The sequence below is a fragment of the Candoia aspera genome, chromosome 13, assembly GCF_035149785.1.
Source record: "Candoia aspera isolate rCanAsp1 chromosome 13, rCanAsp1.hap2, whole genome shotgun sequence".
NCBI classification, from domain to species: Eukaryota; Metazoa; Chordata; class Lepidosauria; order Squamata; family Boidae; genus Candoia; species Candoia aspera.
In genome coordinates this window covers 15,189,256-15,210,840 of record NC_086165.1, presented here as the reverse complement: position 1 = coordinate 15,210,840, position 21,585 = coordinate 15,189,256, and the positions used below count along the sequence as shown (strand labels likewise).

The 21,585-nt window shown below is 39.5% G+C and overlaps 1 protein-coding gene across 1 annotated transcript in view; it reads right to left on the bottom strand.

Moving 5' to 3' along the window:
• Positions 1–222: 222 nt before the first annotated feature.
• CHSY1 (chondroitin sulfate synthase 1) overlaps positions 223–21,585 on the bottom strand; it is a 78,492-nt gene continuing 57,129 nt past the window's right edge. Inside the window, exon 3 of the mRNA XM_063313941.1 lies at positions 223–2,920. Within this exon, the coding sequence (XP_063170011.1) occupies positions 1,328–2,920 (1,593 nt within the window). The 3' untranslated portion in view covers positions 223–1,327. The remainder of the gene's footprint in view (positions 2,921–21,585) is intronic.

Genomic DNA, 21,585 nt, shown 5'->3' with positions numbered 1-21,585 from the left:
GGCTTAGTTTTATTCAAATGCATTTTATTTTGCAACAACATGCCCAAGTTTAAAACGTTTTGCTTGTGCTTAGGTACAGATTTTTTTTTTCCTCTCACAGTTTCGGTCCCCCTCCTGAAAAATGAAATACATTTTGGAGCATCAAAAACCATATCAAGGTTTTCCAATTACTCTTTAAAGACAGACAGACATTTTAGCAAATAAAAGAAGACACATTAGAAGAATCTTTGGAGAATGGTTTACTGCAAAGTAAGAAGTTGTAAGCTACCTGAAACAGTAAGAAAAGGCAATACATTTCTAGGATACATAAATATTAATGACTAATAGTTATTAAAAATAAAAAGACAGGAACCTAAAAACAAAGGATATTAAATAAATTAAAACCCTACACACAATACAGAAAGCAAAAAACTAAGCAAAGGAAATGTAGTAAATTGTTCCCAATCAAAATACTGTTAACTGCTGGGGGAAATACAGTAAATATTTTCCCAACACATTTAATTTGGAGTGTTTCGGATTTACATTTGCTGCTTTTTTTGGCATAGAATTGCCATTCTTCTCTATTAACTGAAGCTTTGTTCTTTGTCATCAAGATGGATTTATACAAAAATTATGTTTAGAACTTAGAACCTGATACGGATTTTTTAAACGTCAGATCTAGACCTGGGCAAGAAAGGATGTACTTTTTTCCTCTTTTTTTTAGACAACAGTGTATATAATTAATGCTGTGCTCATTTTCCACATCTGTTTTGGTTGCTTGAAAACATTTTGAGCAAAAAGACATTTTAAGGCTGAAACAGGCAACCAAATGAAACATTCTTGAAGGCATATTAGTCAGCATGGGGGATACACACATACACACACACACACACTCCTGCAGATTGGGGGAAAATAAGTGAATCATTTATGCCACCTTGCATTTAACTGCCACTGGAACAGCCCAGGCAATTAAATGAGCAATGAAAGTACCATGTGTAGAATTGCTGAGCTTTCTCCTCCTCTATTTATTTCTTTTTGGTCCGTTTATCAGCCAAAAAAGGAAAACAAAAAAAGATACTTATTTCAAGTTGTCAGAACCAGGCAAGTCATAATATTTAGCCCCAGTTTTTTTTTTCCCCCCAAAAGACAAAGGTTGGTCACAGTTTTGTTCAGAAAAAAAAACTGGAAAGGTCCTTGTAAGAAAATGATGATTTCTAAAATATACCCTTGTGCGGTCATTTTAAAAAATCAACTATCAAAACATTTTCCCCAAAACAGAAAATAAATTAGGGCAATTTTAAAAAATGCAATACAGTGTCTTTTTTTTTTCCTCCCCTCTCCCGAGATATTAAGCTGTCCTCAGGGAACCATTAGCAACTGTGTTCTTTCCAAAACTTGGCTCATGTTTTTGAAGCCACAGTTCAGCTAGCTGCTGTGTAGAACCATACGTTGATGCTTTGGACCCCAAGCACATTTTATATTGTTTTGGATCAAGGTTAGGGTCACAAAAGACAGGGTGATGCACATGGACTACGCCAATCTCTTGACTCCGGAACGTCTTGAGACCAGCCTGAATCACCTTGTTGAACAAGTCCACATCCTCAAGACCCCAGCCTTGGATAGAAACATCAAACCCCCCTGCCCGAATTAGGTCCTCCTTGTAAATGCAGGCAATTCCAAAACCGTAGTTCCTCCAGAAACCAGTTTTCTGTGTGAAAGCAAAGTGATTCTCGCTTGGAATTTTCCCACTATAGACAATCTTTGGATCATACTGGCTGAAGATGATTGGAAAATAAATCTGTTGCCCTAAAATTGTGTTGGCTCTGCATCGTTGTAGGAACTCTGCTGTGAAAACCAAGTCAACGTCACAAAAGAAGAGCAGAGACCTATTGTTAAACTGAGAGGACCCTACTTCGAGTGCCAGAGCTCGGGAAAAGTCTCCAGAAACAGGCAAAATCTGCATGTCTGCCTTGGGGTATTTTATACGATAGTCTCTCATCAATTCCACCTGCCTTGCCTTATCAGGATTCGAGTTGGAGTTGAATAGCAAAACAACCAATTTGACATTCTGGTTAGGAATAAGGCAAGTCTTTTCAAAGTTGGCCATGAAGCGCACAAACATATCAAAGCGTCCAGAAAGAGGAATTAAGATGTTGATTTTTTGGTCTTTGGGTTCTGTCTTCTCGGATTTTGACTTGCTTAGCTGGAATGGGACGAACATCTTAAGTGAATTAGAGAGAAAGGACAAGGATCCTGAATCCTGGTTGATTTTACTGGCCAGGTCTTTGGCATCCATTTCATCATGTTCCATAAACTGGACTTTGCTGAAGGTCTGTTGCAGGTATGCGTGTCGCCGAACAGGGACAGTCATTTTCTTACCCTTGTGCTTCTTGTACAAAAGTAGCAAGTCAAGGACATACTCAGCGCCATACATGGGACTAACTCTTCGATAGCCATACTGTATCTCCTTAAAGTCGATGATCCGCCCCCTAGTCTTGGCATTTGCATTGATCATTTCCATGACTTGCATCACAACGTCATCCAAGGCCTGACGCTGGGAGGAGTCCATGCCTCGGCGAGGTGGCTGTCCATCTGCTGTGGAATACAGATACTCTCCAGTCAAGAATTCCCATTCCAAAACCTCCTCACGCTGGTGTGGCTGGAATCGCATGAAGGAAGGGGCAATTCCCAGCTGAAGGTCATCTCGATGGACTTCCATATTGCTGTATTTGCTCATGAGGACAATCTCTCGGTGCAGCTGAATGGTCCGGTATCGCAGCTCTGCTATTTTACGACTCAGCAAGTAGCTGTGAAGCCGGTACTGGTAAGGTGGGCTTTTGTTGGGGTGCAAAGTGATGGCACGGTGGATCTTGCTATTGTGGAGATCTCTGATGTAACCTTTTTTGTTCTGCTCATAGTTTTCGTAAAAGAGCTGCTGCATCTAAGAAAGAAGAAAAGGAACGGGAAGAACATTATTATAGGAGTCCGCTACTGGATCAAGAGCTACCTGCCTTGCGTGTGGCTTAGACAAACAGAAGGGCTTCCAGGGATAAGCAACTCCCTGCTGTTAGGCCCAAGTTTAGCTAAATCAGCAGCTTCCCTAAAGAACTAAGAGGATTAAAAGTTTTAGACTGGGAGGTGAAGAAAAAAATAAACAAAACCAAACATCTACCACAGATTGGAGATTATCCTGTTCTAGCAGTAGGATCAGTACAGTACTCCCCCTTAAATTGCATAAAAGGTTTATTGTGAGGTGAAATGATTTCTGTTGGCATAAAAACAGGAAAAAAAATGAAAGCAGAAAAATCATCCAAATCTTTACCGAATTCAGAGATTTCAAGAGGGTGGCGACAGAAAATTAAAATGTGCCTGCACCTGTACACACACACCACCACCACATCATTGCAATCCTTTTCTTTCCTATTTTTTGCCACTAAAATCAATGGCACAGTACATAAACTACATGGGGGACCCGCTAAAAGACTAAAATTTTACTTTTCCAATTATTCGTTTATTCTTACAACATACATGCTGCCCTCCAAAACCAAATTTCCCCAGGGAGGCTTGCAGTCCATTAAAATTGCACAATAAAAACTGAAGAATAATTCAAATACCAAGAAAGCCAACACATTAAAATACGGAATTGATTCAAATGAGAAATAAAAGTAAGAGCTGCAGGATGAGAAGTAAAAACATATTCCAATACAACATATAAATGTAAAATTAAAAGGATTAAAAAGTAAGAAAGCCAGTTTGGTGTAGTGGGTAGGGCATCAGGCTAGAAATCAGGAGACCATGAGTTCCATTCCTGCCTTAGGCACAAAGCCAGCTGGGTGACCTTGGGCCAGTCACTCTCTCTCAGCCCTAGGAAGGAGGCAATGGCAAACCACTTCTGAAAAACCTTGCCAAGAAAACTGCAGGGACTCTTGTCCAGGCAGTCGCCAGAAGTCAACACTGACTCAAAAGCACAGAAAAAAAAAGTTTTAGAAACAGATAGGGAAACATGACAATTATTATTCAATCTGACTAGAAACAAATGATGTAACCTGGCAATCTTATTTAATTTTTTATGTTACGTTATTCTATTTCACAAGAGAGTGTCACTGTTCTTTGGTATACTCCATAATAATAAAATTTTTGGATTTGGAAGTATTTCATGTATTCAGCATTTTAGAAACTCGGCTTAAGTTTTGAATTTGCACAAGATGGGCAGTAGAGAAATTTAATAAATAATAATAATAAATATTTTATTCACGAAGTAATTTTGTAATTTAATTTTACATAGCTAACCTTTTAGCATTCTAGTCCTTGTATTTTATTCTCTTTTCTGTCAATTCTGTTATATTGAAATGATCAAATAGATTGACATTATTCATTCAAAGCTGTAAAACATGAAGATTGAGAGCTGGCCATTTTTTTCGGTGTTTCTTCCCCAGTGAGATGCACAGATTGTATTTTGCTTTTATCATCTCAGATTTTTTACTGTTAATTTTGCCTAAGAAATAAACAAGATATCTCTATTATGACCCCTGACTAGGATTGCACACAATGTAACAATATAAATATTGGTTGTGAAGTTGAAAGATCATCCTGGAAGAAGGTCATGGTGAGCCACTGCTCTGCTGTTGTCAAGAAAGCTACATTAATACATCCATAAGGTCACTTACAGTCAAGGCATTTGAGAGTGCATTTACTTTTAATACACAGATAGGACCAGCTTGGGAAAAGTAAGACTGAAGCATACCTTTGATTTTAATTTGAGTGGAGTGGAGAGGAAGAGAAACAGCTTGTGGTCTCACATACCAAAGCAAGCTGAATTGCTGCACTCTGAGTTCTATTGAATGACATCTCAGGTAACAGCTGGTATCAGGAGGCAGCAAGGGGAAACACAGGTATCTTAAAGCCATAAATGATTGATGGATGGAGAGAAAAAATGGGGCTCAAATTAAGCTGGTGGTCATTAATATTTAAGCTTAAAAAAATTGAAACACCTGCTAAACCTCAGTTGGCCCACTCTACCAAACAGGGAACACTGTCCTAACTGCCAGGAAACACGCTGAGACAAGGAACTGGTCTCTAATGTTTTATTGCTTGTACATAACAGGAATCCTAACAAACTGAAGAAGCGTGGGAAAAACCCAGCCGTATAAACCCCAAAGGTTAAGGCGGTCCCGATCTGTGTCTCTTTGAATGGCTACCTAATTCCTCAGTGCTACCCATGCGCTTAACAGTCTGGATGGGAGCCCCCTGCTCGCCATCCTCACTCATGACAAACACTGATGTATAATACTGTATACTAAATGACCTAAATAAAATAGGAATTGGACTGGCAGCTATGATTGCAGGAATGAGCTACAGCCATGGCACACTTAGAATGGTGGATCCTTACTGGAGCATGGCATGTAAACATTGGACATCAATATGTCGATGAAGATTCTCAGTCATCCAGGTGGAATTGTCTGTAGGTTGAGTCAGACTGAAGAAGCTGCTTGGACAAGCAGCAAAATGTTTCTACCAAAAAGAAAGAAATCCAGTTGCCATGACTCAACCTACAGAGATTGGACATCAATAGCTTTCTCAGCGACTTTTCTTCTGTCTCCATCCCCAGGACAGAGTATAGGCCATAGAAGAATTCTCTCCCAGCACATACCCTTTAAAAACATTGTCATAGGAGTTTAATATCAATTACTTTGGAAAAGTTGACATGAAGGGCAGATTTTAGGCATAATTTAAATAAACTGCTAAGAGTCTGAACATCTACAAATTATCAACTTCAGTCAGTGAAATAACTGATACGTCACACCTGAGATGGAACAGATGATTTGGGCAGACAAATAAAATAAGCTCATGGTTTTTGTTAAAAAAGAGGATAGTTGAAAGCAAGATATCTTGTCATGTGCCTCCTTCATTTGGTATTCCTATTTCCTAATCAGTTCCAAAAACGGTCCAAAGATTTTTTTTTTTAAAAGAGGGGTTGTCTTGATTCCATGGATTTCACAGGCTTTGCTCTTATCCAGGTTAGACTATTAAGTAACAGACTATGTTCCACATGGAGTGGCTTGTGAAAGGCCTAGAAGTCTAACCTATGAATGCATTTCAGGCTTCAGACTGCATGACCTCTGCATGAACAGGCACTTTTCAGTAATGCACCCACACCATAGAATGATTTCTTTAAAAAAACAGTTTTGTTTATTTCAAAATGGGAAGGGGTTGGCAGGGAAAAGCTCATCTCAGCCATGGCTTTGACTGCAGTCCCCCAAAAAAGCTTATCCATCACCCAGGGCAGATAAAAATAAATTTTGTAAAATTAAAAAAAAAAACACCTTAGAAGTGAAAAATATGTTGTTAAAAATGAATATAATTTGTAATTATATTTTATTCTCTTTGCTAATATGGAGGTGAGACAGAAGTCAATGGATCCGGTAACTGACCTGTTTCTTAACACAAAGATAATAAGTAAATAAACAAACAAGATGATTAATACTGTTTAAAAGCCAGTAAAGTTTTTTTTTCTCAAAATGACCAATCATGGCTTTCTATGATACATACTTTCTAAAAATTGTATTTCTATTTTGCAGAAGATAGAAGAATATGTCCTCCTGTTATTAAATAACAAGAATGCACCGTCACTTGAAAGGATTATAGAATTTTCTTGACCAGTGAATAAATCATGATTTAATTTTGTTTTAAATTTAAACCACCCAGCTGACACGCAAATCCTACATCATTGTGACAACAGACTCTGCAGATCAGTTTTATCCTGAACTGCATTTTACACTATTAGGCAGTTTTCCAATGTTGATGGCTTTTCATTTCTTTATGATGTCTCTTATAGTACTTATATTGTACGTTGCTCTGGTGACCTGAGTAGAAGCTATATATTTTAATAATTTAATTGAATTATTGTACCTGCTTGTTATTTTTGCCTGTTTTGCTCTGCATTCATTTTTAACTATTGCTATATTTAGTTTGAGGGTTATCTTAGAGGATTTATAGTTAAATGGAAAATTGTAATGTACCTATAGCCACAAACTGGAAACAGGGGGTAGGAGGAAAAATCAGATTACACACAGTTCTCACTTCTTTTTCCTGTCTGGAAGCCATCAGCTGGGAGGTAGGCCAAGAAAATACGTGGGGGAGGCATTCATATGTATCACTCTGTGAATCAAGTTTCATTTGGCTGGCATTGGTCACTACCCAAAATGTACATTTAACCACAAAGTATAAATGCTAATGAAACTGCTACATATATGAAGTCTAGAAATCTCAAGTGCTATAATTATGTTAAGGAAAACAGAGCACAATGCATGCCTTCTTTAATAAATAAACCTGTACTTTTCTGTAAGTCTGGAAATCTTATGGGGAGGGAAGGAATAAAAGCAGTTGCTGATCTTCGTGAAACCCATAATTATGCCTAGAATATCTATGCTTAAAAACGTGCAGGCAAAACTTCACAGTGTTGTCTTCTGCTTGCCTTCCATTATCTCACTTGTCTTGATTTTTTGGATTCAAAACGCCACAAATCAGGAAACAATGATTTAATATATTCCATAAAATCTTCTGCCCGCCAATGACACTAAATTGAAACGAGTAATTCACAAAACTGGCTACCTGTTGGGATGAGGGAGGGGGAGAGACTTTGACGTGCTGAGGAATACGGACAGTTATTGTCCTGATAAACAGGAAACACACCTGGGAATAAGTCTCTAGTGTTTTATTACTGCTACAGTAGACAGAAAATCCTAGCAAACTGAAGAAGCGTGGGAAAACCCAGACAGATAAACCCCAAAAGTCAAGGCGGGTCTGTTCTGTGTCTCTTTGAATGACAGCTCAAATTCTCTCTACTACGCATGTGTTTTCCCCCCTGGATAGGGGCCCCCTCCTGCTCACCATCAGTGCTCATGACAGTTATAAAGTAGGCAACATTTCCCAATGCTTTCCTTATTGAGACATGACATCATTAGCATCATCTTATATGAGCACAAGGTGGATTTTGAAATGCAAGGCATGATTTTCAGAAAGGCGAGCGAATGAGCATGAGTGCAAAATGAAGTCTTGGCTATTGTTGCCTACAGAATTGGCAGGTGGTTCTATCAGGAAATTAAGAGAAGATGACACACTTGTTGATTACACAACTGAATTCTAAGAAGTCACTGATGGATAGGACTCCGCATTAAAATGTGCAGGATCGTGGCACAGTCCCCTTGGAAGAAGTCCTTTTTTAATGAATGGCAGCCGTCAACAGCTGAACGAGATCATCAGGGAAGATGTGAACCGATGACCCTTCAAAAGCTGCCTTCTGGTTATCATCTGGCCTTGCGCATGTGCAGTTTGGGAGACTCTGGGGCCTGATTAAAAAAAGATCCTGGAGAAAGGGATAGTTGCCTCCTTGATAGATCAAGGCTGAGAAGAAAAAGAAAGCCACCTCCCAAGAAAATAGACAACCAGATGCCCTCCAGATGTTTTAGACTACAGCTCCTGCTGAGGCTGATGGGAGTTGAAGTTCTAACCACGGGGAGGGAATCAGGTTGCTTCCTCTAATTTAGAGGAAATACTACTTGGTATGCTAACAGAGATGAAAAGCCACCCAACAATAGAGCAGTTTCCACCACCCAAGGAAAACTAGAAAAAAGTGAGTAAATGTTGCATTTGCTATATTCAGTTAGATGTCTTCCCGAAATCCTAACATACTGGAATTATTCCTAAAAATGAAAAAAATAAAATTATTCCTAAAAATGAAAAAAAAGGAACCCCGTGCCTGAATCTTCAGCTGAAAATAAAATCTCTTAATTCTTTTGAAATAAGAATCCAGAGTTACAGCCTGAGACTGCACACCAGCTAGATTTTAACACTAGGTAAATATGATTAAAATGGAGTGAAATGTTTATTTTTCTGTTTGACTTTAAAATATGTATAGAATATTATATTCTTAATATAATTCAGAGGACAGGCAAAGGAGCTATGCACATATAGAAAGCAGCTTCCCAGCCATTGGAAATTCTATTCAGCTACCACTCCAAAATAATAGACCAGGATATTTAAAGCTGTAAGGACTAGGAGCTTGCTTTATTTTATTTTTCCAAATAAAAGGCAGATAAAAACAGAACTGTGCTCACTGAGTCCAAGAACTTGTTTTAGTTTTCAGTCTTTTTTCCAGTGTTCCGTTCTCATACTAGCCAAAAGACATGCCTGTTGAAAACTACAGGCAGAATGAGATTGCGACAGAATGTTCCTCTTAGTGCCTTATGGTTTGTAAATCTGTAAAGTATACAAGAAGAATTTCAATTTACGTACAAATTTGAAGAGAAATTGAAGGGACTTTAAAAAAAACAGTGAAAGAACAAGTGTGCCAGACTCTTTAGAACTTCATAAAGCAGTGTTCCTCAACCGTGGCAACTTGGAGATGTGCAGACTTCAACTCCCAGAATTCTCCAGCCAGCCATGCTGGGTGGGGAATTCTGGGAGTTGAAGTCCACACATCTTCAAGTTGCCAAGGTTGAGGAACACTGTCATAAAGTAACACTGTAGGTCTTTTCCCCCCAGCCAAACAAGATGCTGTTTATTTCTGGTACCATCTCTCTCTTTCTCACAGACACATACATACACACCTCTTTTGGACACCTCAATTCAAGCAAGAAAAAGGAGAAAAAAAATTATTTACTCATGTGCTTCGCATGTCTGATTTATATCCCTCCAAGCCCAATGTGCTTTCTACCTTTCCAAGATCATGCTTCTTCCAAAGTGTGCATTCAACACTTACACAATCATTAGGAAGTTGAACAGATGGTTCACCACAGAGGGCTTGAGAAGCATGAAAAATGTGACAGAGTACTAGTTTCCACTGCTCCAGTTGTGTGGTTTTAAAACACACTCCATTCTAGGAACATTTCCCAGACTGATTCATCTGCCAAGATACCCCAGCATGAGGCAGAGTGTGCTGGCAACTTTCTGGTGTGCAGACTCAATTGATTGCAATGAACTGGAGAGGCCTTGTCAGGCTCCACTATTCCCCACTGATCTGGATTCATGACCTAGAACAACATCTCTGCGGCAGTAAAAATGACACAATCCAAACCAGTCATAGGGCTTTGCAGTTGCATCTCCAGACTTGCAAATGTAGACCTTCTCCTTTGCATTGGTATGCTCATGGCCTGAGGGACAGAGAAAAGGAGGGGAGGTGTCCCTGAGCTGCCTAACACATTTTTCTATCTTATCACCCACTTGATAAGCCCAGGAAAGTTAGCCTATGCATCCATATGTTGGAAAATTGTCAAATAAAGAAGATGGAAGAAGCAACTGCAATTGGGAAGGAGGATGGATGAGGAAGACTAGCCCAGGGATCAAAAGATGTTTAAAAAATGGCTGGGCTGCGAACATAGGCAATACCTAAAGTCATCTTCAGGGAGACGGTGGCCTGTTGCTTTCTCTTCATTTCTAACATTTTTAAGTAAACAGAGAGTGCTGGCTCTCAGGGTGGTGCACAGCAAAAAGAAATATAGATACAGGAAAGCCTCCATTTGAGCAACCAAGACAGCTGCTAAAAACAGCAGAAACTAACACACTGCTGAAATAAAGCAGTTAAAAACTGCACTGCACCCAAAGTTCAAAGGATTACAAATCCAGTTTAAATGACAGAAATCCTTGGGAAACTTCTGTGGGTTCTCAGAATCGTAGCTAGACTCCCACTAGCATAATGTTCACCATTAAACCTCTAAAGACCCCACTGCTTGAAACTCAATGGTGTCTTGAACGGCTGGCTCAAGACCCAAAAGATTCCCAGGAAGGATTGAGTCTAATGTCTCCTTTGAATATAAAGTCCTTTTTTCCAAGCTCTTTCCCCCACCTTCCTGTTCCTCCTCTGTGCCATCTCAATGAGTTAAGAGGAAATGGTTCTGGGGGGCTGGGGGTGGGAAGAGCAGCAAGATACAGATGTTAATATTATGTCACACACACCCATGAATGGAGTTTTACATGACTTCTACCCTCTATTCTCTATTATTACACAGTGTATATCATGTGTGACACCTTCTGCTGGTCAAGGAAACTGGATAAGAGCTGAGTAACACTGCTCTGAGGAGGAGCAGAAGCAACAGCAACAGTCGTGCCATTATTCATACCCCACTTTTTCTCAGAGAACATATGTGGGGATGTCTCCTGATTTTATCTCCAAAATGCCAACCTTATGAGGTTGGTTAGGCTATAAGAGTGACTGTCCCAAACCCACCCACCCAGCTCTTGTCAGTCTCACAGGGTAAACCAGATAGTAGTCAAAACCAGATGAGCTAATTCTACTTTACTGTAAGGTTACATTAACAGAATCTTGCAAGTCTGAAAGTACAATTCTCCTCCCATCTCCTTTGCCCCCAAGAAACTAGGGAGACAAGAGCCTCTTGATCTGCCCACTATCCAGCTGCGGGCTATGCTGTCTCTTATCTGACCATTTCCTTGGCAGCAACTCTTCGCCCAGTCTCCCAAGGTCTTCCCCATATACCATTACAGCTCTGCAGTCATGTGAGGACTTAATCTGGGTCTCCCTTATCCCCAGTCCAAGCCCAAGACCATCTCATTGGTTCTCTACTTTAGTTTAGCCTCTAAAGATATAATTTCCAAATCTGAAAGGTAGACTTCCAGAATACCCCACTCCCCCAGGTTTACTCGAAGTAAACAGGTAAAGGAATGCTATGGTCAAGCCCAATTCCTCCACCACACCCATGCAATTTTCTTAGCTGTGTTACAGACATCTTTAGCCAGTGAGCAGGAAGTAGCATCTGGCCAACCTTACCTAGGCTCAGGAGCTTGGGCAAATATAGTATTTGTAATCCCAAAACTAGACAGGGAAGCTGAAAAACATCCTGGAAAAAGGCAGTGGCAACCCCATTCCATCCTGTTGCCAAGAAAACTGCATAGTCACCAGAATTCAAGCTCAACTCAAGGATGTCTTTGCTTGTCTACTTTGCATGCATCTGACCAGGTTAATTTTACAAATGAGTAAGCTGCCCTGAACATATCCCCTTGTCCTATTTGCCTGATTCAATAATTTAATGCCATATAGGTAGCCTGAAAGACAAGCAAAACCAATTCTGGGTCAGATTTTGCTCATGACAAGCAACCAGCTTTTGCCAAGACTGAACTACATGTGCAACAAACCTGAAAGGTGCATCTAAATCACCAACTAACAACTGGAGTTTGTTCATATGGAAAGGGTCTGCTCCTTTGTAAAAAAAAGGCAGATGAAAAGAGGAAGAGGCAAAGACATGTGGGCTCAGAAAAGAAGTAAGTGGAGAGGAAGTTTCAGTTTTATTATGTTTTCTTTTAAAGGATACTTTGGTAATACAATCTTACAGGAAGAAACTATACTGTTAGATTTGTATCTAGATTCAAGAAGGCCTCCAATAAATACAGATGTTTTAACTTACCAACATGTAGATTCATGCTCTCCTTTTATTCATTTGTTTACTATCAAGAGGCCCACTGATTTTGGAGGTACTGTAGATAGTTCTTCCCTCCCACCCATGATGGAGGTCCCTGCTTTCGGGGGAGATGGGCAGTAATAAAATTTGAGGAAGGAAGGAAGGAAGGAAGGAGGTAAAGCAACAGCCCTATTTTTTCACCTAGGCTTTAAGCTACACTATTTGTTTCCTCAATCAAGGGGGCATCCAATACCACTTGACTGTCATTAAACATATTTTTTTTGAAAGGGAGAAGTTTTTCAATAAAAAATTACTAAGACATCACAGAAATGATCTCCCAAGCGAGGGCTGATACCATCATCAGGCTAACTGAAAATCTGCAAAAGAATTGCAAGTGTTTGAGTTTCCAATAACATTTTATCTGGCAAGACCATCAAATATTTGGATGGGAAAAGGTATGAGGAGAAAAATGGTGATGGAGTTGCTCATGTCTAAACCAGTTACTGCTTTAGGTGTATGCTGCTATAAACATACAAGCTAGCTCCTACTCAACGCAGAAGCAGTGCTAGGATGCAAAGCTTGCTGAGAATCAGAAACAAGCAAACCATGGCTGATTCCTCATCTCTGGAAATGCAAAACTCAACTGTTTTGTATTTCCTACACTTTCCAACATTTACATATCCCACTGCAAATGAAAAGCAGGAGCGGGGTCAAGCAAAGTCACAAATAATTTTGTATATTTCTTGCATGAATGAACCTCTTTTTCTAAAGGTTCAGAGTGTTGTAATTCAGGAGCTGGTAACCTTCTCAGGCCCCAGATACCATAGCTTGGCCCTGCCTAACAATCCAGACAGCCCCATCTCAACTGCAAGATTTCACAATCTCATCTCAAGGTCTGATAACTGAGTGCCAAAACCTTGTGAGATCTTGGGCGAGATTTTGGCATTCCTGAGTTCGATGACATAAAATGCTGGCATTCTCACAGATTAGCTCTAAAAAAAATTTTTTTTTAGTTTAAATATAATGGGATGGAGTTGCAGGAATTCTTTCTGGAGGCAGCAGATGTTCTGGCATTTATGGGGGTCATTTTGGTAACTTCTATAAACTTTCACTAATGAAAGAAGTAAAAGGCAGGGGTACAAGTAGGGAGAAAGCTACCAGCTATCTTTTAAAAATAGATACACAAATAAACAGCATGCATACAATGCTTCAAACATCTTGCCCGAAGAGATGAACAATACAATTAAAAAATTAAAATGCCAACATGAAAAAAATAGTCTTTTCATGTACCAGCCAACAGGAAAAGGATGATGCTTTCATATATATCTTATACAGCAATGTTAGCATTTAAATGCTGTTCTAAAAGTATCACAGACTTTCACCCTTAGCAAGTTGTGGAAAGATTCATTATACATGATGTAAGAAAAGAGTTTCAAGCCATGAGCTTGCTCACATTTACCTAAGCAAACAATTAAACGATGCAAATAAAGTAGTGAACTGTATGAGGCAGAATGAACTGCTTTTAAGTAGTATGCTGTAAGGGATATAGCAAGCTTTTTGGGGGGGTGGCCAAGGTCCCCAAATATTTTCCTCACATTGCCTTGGGCTGGAAAATACGGGTTTCAAAACTCGGTGAAGAAAGCCAGCTTGTGAAGGCAAACGCTGCAGCAAGGCAAGCCCAAGGTCACTCAATTCCCAAGGCACTTCAAATCCAGCTGTGAAATGGAGAAACTGAACAGACTTCAGTTTTAAATCTTGCATTTATATTACCATGCAGTGAACCTATTAAGTAAGAGTCCATCTCATCCAATAAACAAGGAGCTGAGTGTCTGCATTTGCATTTCCTTGAAACCTAATTAGCCTCTGCTGGACTAAAACAGAATTTGCATTTCTGTACGTGTAGGTTTAGAATAAAAGTAGGAAGACCCACAACAGCAACACCAAGTTGTGCATTAATTTCAGAAGCCTCTGCCTTCTTCCCCAGGGCTATGTGAGCGATTTTTACAGACAAACATATGTGAAGGAATTAATCCCTAAGAAGGTTGGGAAAAAAAGGAAGATTTCGAAAGCAGTACGAAGATCTCATTAGCTTTATACACCGAACTGCATGACTTTTTGAACACCGTCCATCTCCGATGAAAACTGTGCAAGTCAACAGATTATTACAAAGTCTTTTAAAGCTTCAAATTAAAAGAACCTAAAGCAGACCTTCTTCAAGTCCTTTAATAAATGAATTTCACTTTGTTATTTCTAAAGTATAGGAATTGTAGATAATGTCAGTATTTTGTTGCTGGACTTTTAATTGGCATGGATAATATGCAAGTGCTAGTATTTCATAAATAATTATCAGTGAATTTGTACTAAGGCTGAACAAGGTCTACTTTAGGTCCTTTTAATTTGAAACTTTGAAAGACTTTGTGATAAATCTGTTAACTTGCACAGTTTGCATCAGAGATGGATGGTATTCAAAAATTTGCCAGCATGCTAGTGTTTAATATGACTCAGAGGGAACATAATTAATATGCAAGGGAGTAATTCTATTACCTATACTTATTTTCAAATTAATTTAAATCACATTGAATTTTCATTCTTGCCCTATCCATTTCTTTCTCCTAGCCGCATCTATTTGGGGGGTTCCTGGCATACCACTTGAATGCCAACTGCATACCTCAACAGGAGATACTATATCTATATCTTGATTAGATATAGAGGTTCATTAAGGCGAACCTCTATATTTAATCAACTAGAACAATGGTTTTTTAAACTGCGTTTCATGGAACCCTAGAATTCTGCAAGGACTTGATAGGGCGCCATCCATTTTTTCATCCCCAGAGCATTACTTCTTGATCAGAACTTCCATGATGTTTTGTTTGTTTTTAGAAAACAGGTTCTGCAACCTGAAAAAAATTGAAAACCCCAATCTATAAATACATACAACATCTAATGACTGGTGGGAACTGGGGAGGAGAGGCAGGGAGAAACCCAGTTCTACACTTTAGGCCTGTGGTCCAAAGCTGATTCCCTGCAGCGCACAAGAGAGAAGCCAAATGAACTATTCTGCGAAGCTTGGCTACCAACTGGAGCGTGTCTTTTAAAAAGGAGCTCTGCCAAAACCATTGCTTGACTACTGCTGAAAGCTGCAAGGGAGAAAAACCACACCACTTCCTACGGTGTGTTGGGAAACACACTTGCGCCATGCGCTGAACCACATACTCTGCCACCCGCTCAACACAATGGTTCTTTCAAGAGCATTGTGGATCTTAGAGCAGAACAATACTATGAGGATTAGCAAGGGCATTTTCCCAGCCGTTAAAACAGAGCCTGGACCAATATGAACTGTTTTTATGAGGATGCTGGAAAAGCCTGAATCTCAAGATGTCTCTAAAATGGTTTACTTAAAAAAAAAAAAATCAAGTGCAAAATGTGCTGGGAGATGAGAATAATACACAGTTCTTCCATGAAAGTACCCACAGTACTTACCTGTATATAACTAACAGGATGACCAATAGAGCCATAAGGGCTCAAACCCTTTTGTGTGACTTCTGGGTGGATGATGACGGTGACGACGACTATAGCAGCATCAGCAGCGGGATTTATGACAGAACCTCACAATGCAAGGAACACAAAGGTATGGGTGACAACAACAGTCCTGTGTTCTTTAATTTCCTTCTCTATCTCTGAATCATTCCTACTGCGTTAGTTTCTCCTGAGACCTGAAAGTAGCATGAGGTAAATGTTCCCACGGCTGTTCCCCAACCAAGGGTAGAAGGAGCAGAGAAGTGCAGATTTTTATGATGGTGCAAAGCAAGACAGTGGCTATCATTTTTGAAAGACGCTCTGTAGACCTTTCCAAAGGATTCCAAAGTCATTGTTCCCTCCTCATTTTCCCCCTTTTTTTCATGGTCCAACATGATTATCCTCGTTTAACATTCAAGATTCCATCTGGGGATAATGGCCCATTTCAATATGTTTGTGTGTGTGTATCTGCATCTATGTGTGTGTGTGTGTGTGTCTGTTGTATGTATCTATATGTTTGTAGGTATGTGTATGTGAGCATATGTATGTAGGTATATGTGTGTATGTATATTGATACTGTCATTTAACTTTTACTAGCAACAAGAGATTAAGATAAGGACAAACACAACACAATGCTTTAACATAGGGAAGGGTGGGGAAAAAAGGATCCCTCCACAAAATATCTTAATTCTAATAGCAACTGCTTTTGGTTGCTAGGTAACATTAATCTTTTCCGTGGGGAATTCAGATAGGCCCAACACTGTGATTAACCCCTTTTATGCTGAACACGGTGTAAATACAGTATAATTATCTGCTGGCATTCCTCTATTACCACTGAGTGGGGAAGGTAGGACCAGCTACAGTTTCTCCAGGCAGGAGTCACAAAATTTGCATCCATCTTCTTGAATAATATGCATCTTCACTTTCTGCTAGGATTGGGGGTGCCAAGGAAAAAGAACATAGAAAATGCGGTAACACTTTTCCTTCTTTTTTTTTAATTAAGTCCAAAAGGACCCTGACATTTTGGAAGTCTGCAGTTGGATATCCTACAGAATGCAATCATTTCTCCTCTTTTAATAAATCTCTTTTACTTTTTCATTTTTGCTTTTAATTGGGACTTACTATTTTTAATGTTGCTTTATTAGTGCTGATTTTATGTCATTTTGGTATTTTTTTTTATTATGGTTGTTTGGGGAAGTGTCCCTCAATATTAGTTTTGTCTTTTGGTTAAGTAAATGACATCCAATAACATTTATATAAATAAGTATATAATGTCAACAAATTTAGGTAGCTCAGAAGTTGCGATATTTGGGGCAGGAAAGGAGTTAAAAACTGTTCTGTGTCAGGCAATGTAGACTAATTTCTCCCTATTCAGTAGTTGAACACATAAGCTTCTGCAACGGCTATAAATCTGCTTACAGGAACTCTAAAGTAGGCCAATATAAAATAAAACCAGCCAGGCCAAACACAGATGGTCACAACCCGCTTTTCTCCTTGGATGAGTCACATGAAGCTTGGGGAACTATATCTAAAGCAAGACAGGGAAAGCATGCATAGCTGGGCTACAGGAATTATTTCCAAGACCCTTCCTAAAGATGACCATAGGAGGTATCTATAGTTACTTTTATGTAATGAAGTAATGGGTTCCATGTGTGTTTTCTGCTCCCCACTTGTGTTGCAACTGGGCATGTTCGTGTCTATGTGTACACTGGAAAGCACTGAGAGGATGGCATACACTCCCCTCTGGGTCACATAACCAGAAAGGAGGGGCTTTAGGATGGAGCAGTTGGCCACATTTCAAGCTACTGCCCAATTGCCTCTCCCATAGGAATCTACCGGGGAACCTTTTTCTGATTTTTTTTTTCTGGCCCCAAACCAGAGCCAGACCATTTTTCAATCTATCTCCATCCCCACCTCCACCATCTCTATCTCTCCTCCCCCCAACCGAAGTTTGGTTGCATTCTGTTCTATTTACAGAGAGTTATCCTGCTGATAGGCCACTTCTTTTTATGATGAGCTTTTATGAGCACTAATCTCTTCCATCACACACATACAGCACTATCTTAAATTAGGAATGTTTATTAAAGCCTTACAGCACCGCAGATGGGATTTCCAAAAGATACTCTGGAATGTGCATATGTCGCTTCCCTACGTAGCACCTGAAAGCAGGCTCCCAGAAAAAGGCACAACTGCTTTAAGATGTTGCAGGCACATTTACGATCTTGCACATCCAAGACTGAACTGGAAGTGCTACACAGCCATGGCTGTATGGAAAAAGGGAACAGAGAGATCCAAGAGGAACTGAAATTTTAAGGTAGAGAAACAAATACTGTACTAAAAATGATCATTTGCAAATAGTTACAGTCCCACCTTGATATACTGAGTTCACCCAACACACTCAGCCTGATTATTGAATTAACTGCTTTTCTAGATTTGCACCATGCACTCAACCATAAACTTGGCCAAATGGGCTGAGATCACAAACATGCTATGCCACAAGAAAACTTAGTATGGCTTAACTTGGTAGGCAACTGCTAGATTTGCTCAACTAACTGCGTGATGCATGTAGTGTAAAGTTAGCTTACCATGGTAAAAAACAATAGAGCAGAATAGCCGGACACACTAGAGTTTAGCAGGTTTACTTTCCACTTTGTTTTTTGACCTTTAGACCCCTTAACTGTCAATGGACCCCCCAAAGTCCAGGTCCCATCAATTTCTCATTTCTCCTGATAATGCCAAAAATTAGGATCTTTTGCACATAGTAACATTGCTGTAACATATCCCTTCTTCCCAAAGTAGGGTTGATACTAGAATCAAAGAAAAAACAATACACCCCTAGCTAACACCACTAACCAAACACAGAAAAAAAACACCTCTCTCTGTAATTTGTGACCAGTAATTTAAAACCCATTGTGTCTATCTTAAAGCATTCCTTCAGGCCTCTCGGTATGTAACTGCCTGGGCAGCATTAGCAATATAAAGGCAAAAGTACAAAGAAAAGTTCACAGGATATAAAAAGTAAGCCTCTTTTAACTGCTCGCAGCAAGTTTCTCATTATTGTCAAGCCACATCAGGAACCCTAGAAATTAAGCATCAAGCCTTAATCTCAAGCATGCTGAAAAACTCTGGTGCAAATTCCAGCAAACCTGTTCACTCCTTCAAAAGATATCAACTGCTCGTTTATAAATGTGAGAGAAAGCAGAAGTGCTAATGGAGGTTTGCTTGCATAATTGTACAATCAGTCTCTAAGCGAAGCATATCCTTCATGGCAAGACAAGGTATTGCCCGTTAATCAAAAGAATTTCAATAAAGGCTTTATAATACTCATGGCATGCATAGAACATAAGATCACTGGGCTGCTTACTCGGCATTGTCTTCAACTTGATACCCTCCAGATGTTTTCAGCTAAAATTTTCACCCACCCTGAATATTGATCATGTTACCAAGGCTGATGGGAGTTCAACAGCTAACTTTCACACCAGCAATTCAAGGGCAGAAAACAATAAAATGGACCTTTATTTCATGTACTGATTTTTCCTCTCACATCTTGCTGCTTGAACTCTACCTCATCTACAAGTCCATAGTAGAACAATGAAATTAAGATTTGGAAAAAAGCTGCACCTTCTCTCCACAAGCATGAGGGTAAATTTGAGGAACTGTTAGGAGAAGCAGCAGCTAGAGGCAAGATACTTCTTTCCCAGCAACCATTACATGGTAATTTGAATACTTTTAAGCTGCTCCAAGGTTATGAAAAGAAAGCTAATATACATTTTTTATAATAACTTAAACACAGCCTGGACTCTTTATGTGTTCACAATGATTTTGGGTTGAATCCCGCACTTCTGACCAGCAAGATGGCAGCATCTAACTGAGGGTGCCTGAGGTTGAGAAGCTAAGCAGGATTGGACCTTGTTGATACTTAGTTGGGGAGCACCAAGGAATCCCAGGGCTGTAGGCTGGGCTGGGAAACTGAAGAAATATCCAGAAGAAGGCAATGCCAACCACTTCTGACTGTTGTCAAGAATGCTAGATGGACATATCCATGAAGTCACTAAGTCAAGCTTGTCAGCCCTTTGAGGTAGACCAGACAAGAAGCACAAACTATTAGTACTAACACTACCTCTATTATAAGGTTACAGTAACAGAACCTTGAAAGTCTGAAAGCATTTCTCCCCTCTCCTACTTTTACTTTCCAGAAAACTAGGGAAGGTCCCTTCTGTGATACTTCCCACATCCTCTTTCCTTCTGTGGGCTGAGATATCTTTTGCATGATGGTCCTCCTGTCTCCTGAGGTCATTTTCACAGCCCATTACAAGCTGGTCCCAAAGGTGTCTTTACCTTATCTTATTGTACCTGGTCGTTGATGGCCTGCAGAAGGCCACAATCTTAAAAATAGGTGGGGCCAGGACAAAGAGGTGAGTGGGGATAGGATAAAACCTAAATCAGGTTTAATTAGAATTAAAATTATATTCAATGTAATTCACTTAATATGTTATTTCCCAATGTGCCTTTCTACAGGTATCTCATTAAAAACTAATTCTATGGCAACTTTCTGAGGTATTATCCAAGGTTTCATGGGCTCCATGAAAGTCTTCTAAAGGTCATGTGCAGCATTCTGAATCAGGCTTAACCAAGAGTCTTTCCTAAGAGTGCCCTTTCTTCAACGTTCACTATATAGAAGTAAACAATATCAGGTGTTGAAAAGGATTGCAACAATGCTGTGGGTCTGTAGCACAGAGGAACACTGAGAATTTCTCCATCTTTTATCAGACCCACTTCTTTTTAACCAACAAAAGTCCATCTGAAACATAGCAGCATCAGAGAATGCAGTCAACTGAACTGCATCGGTTTTCATCTCTGTGAACTTGCACAGATGCAGTTCTGCCTGTTGAAATTGGTGGGATTTAGCATCATGACTAATTTAACTCCCATCAGCTTCAGAATGATTCCTCTAAAAATGACTAAATTGTATCCAACAGAGTGGCTGAGGCAAAATTAGAATGCTATTCTAAATCAACAGAGAATCTAGTAAGTTTCATTTATAAGTTTTTTAAAAAAAAATCACACTGCATGCTGTATTAACTTTATATGACTGTAGAAATTCCTCAGAACTGTTTCCAGTAGCCCAAAGTAATTGAACTGTAACCTTTTATAAGGAAATTAAAATCAATAAAGGACATGTACTGTGCAATCCTATGCATGCTACATAAAAATTAAGTGTGCCTGACTTCACTAGGGCTGATTCCCAAATAAGGATGAACAGGGTTTCAACCTTAGTAGGATTGATAAGCTACTTTTAAAATAAGCTCAGCATTACACTTGGCAATAGCTTTTATCGGAAATCTGAATCCTAGCCAATAAGATATTACGGGAAGTAATAGTGCTACTCTATCGGTTAGATTTCACCTTAGTAACTGTGTTCAGTTCTGGATACTTCAAAAATAATTGAGAGGAAGTAGAACAGATTCAAGAAGAGCAGTAAGCGTGATCAGGGACTGGAAAGTAACTGTTACAAGACATCAGCCCTCCCAAGTAAACCTGTCAGGAAACACAACCAGATGAGCTACTACTACTTTATTGTTAGGCTACATTAACAGAATCTTGCAAGTCTGAAAGTACAAATCTCCCACGGTCCCTTTTTACTGCCTGATCAGTTAGGGCGGATCCTTTCTAAGTTTCT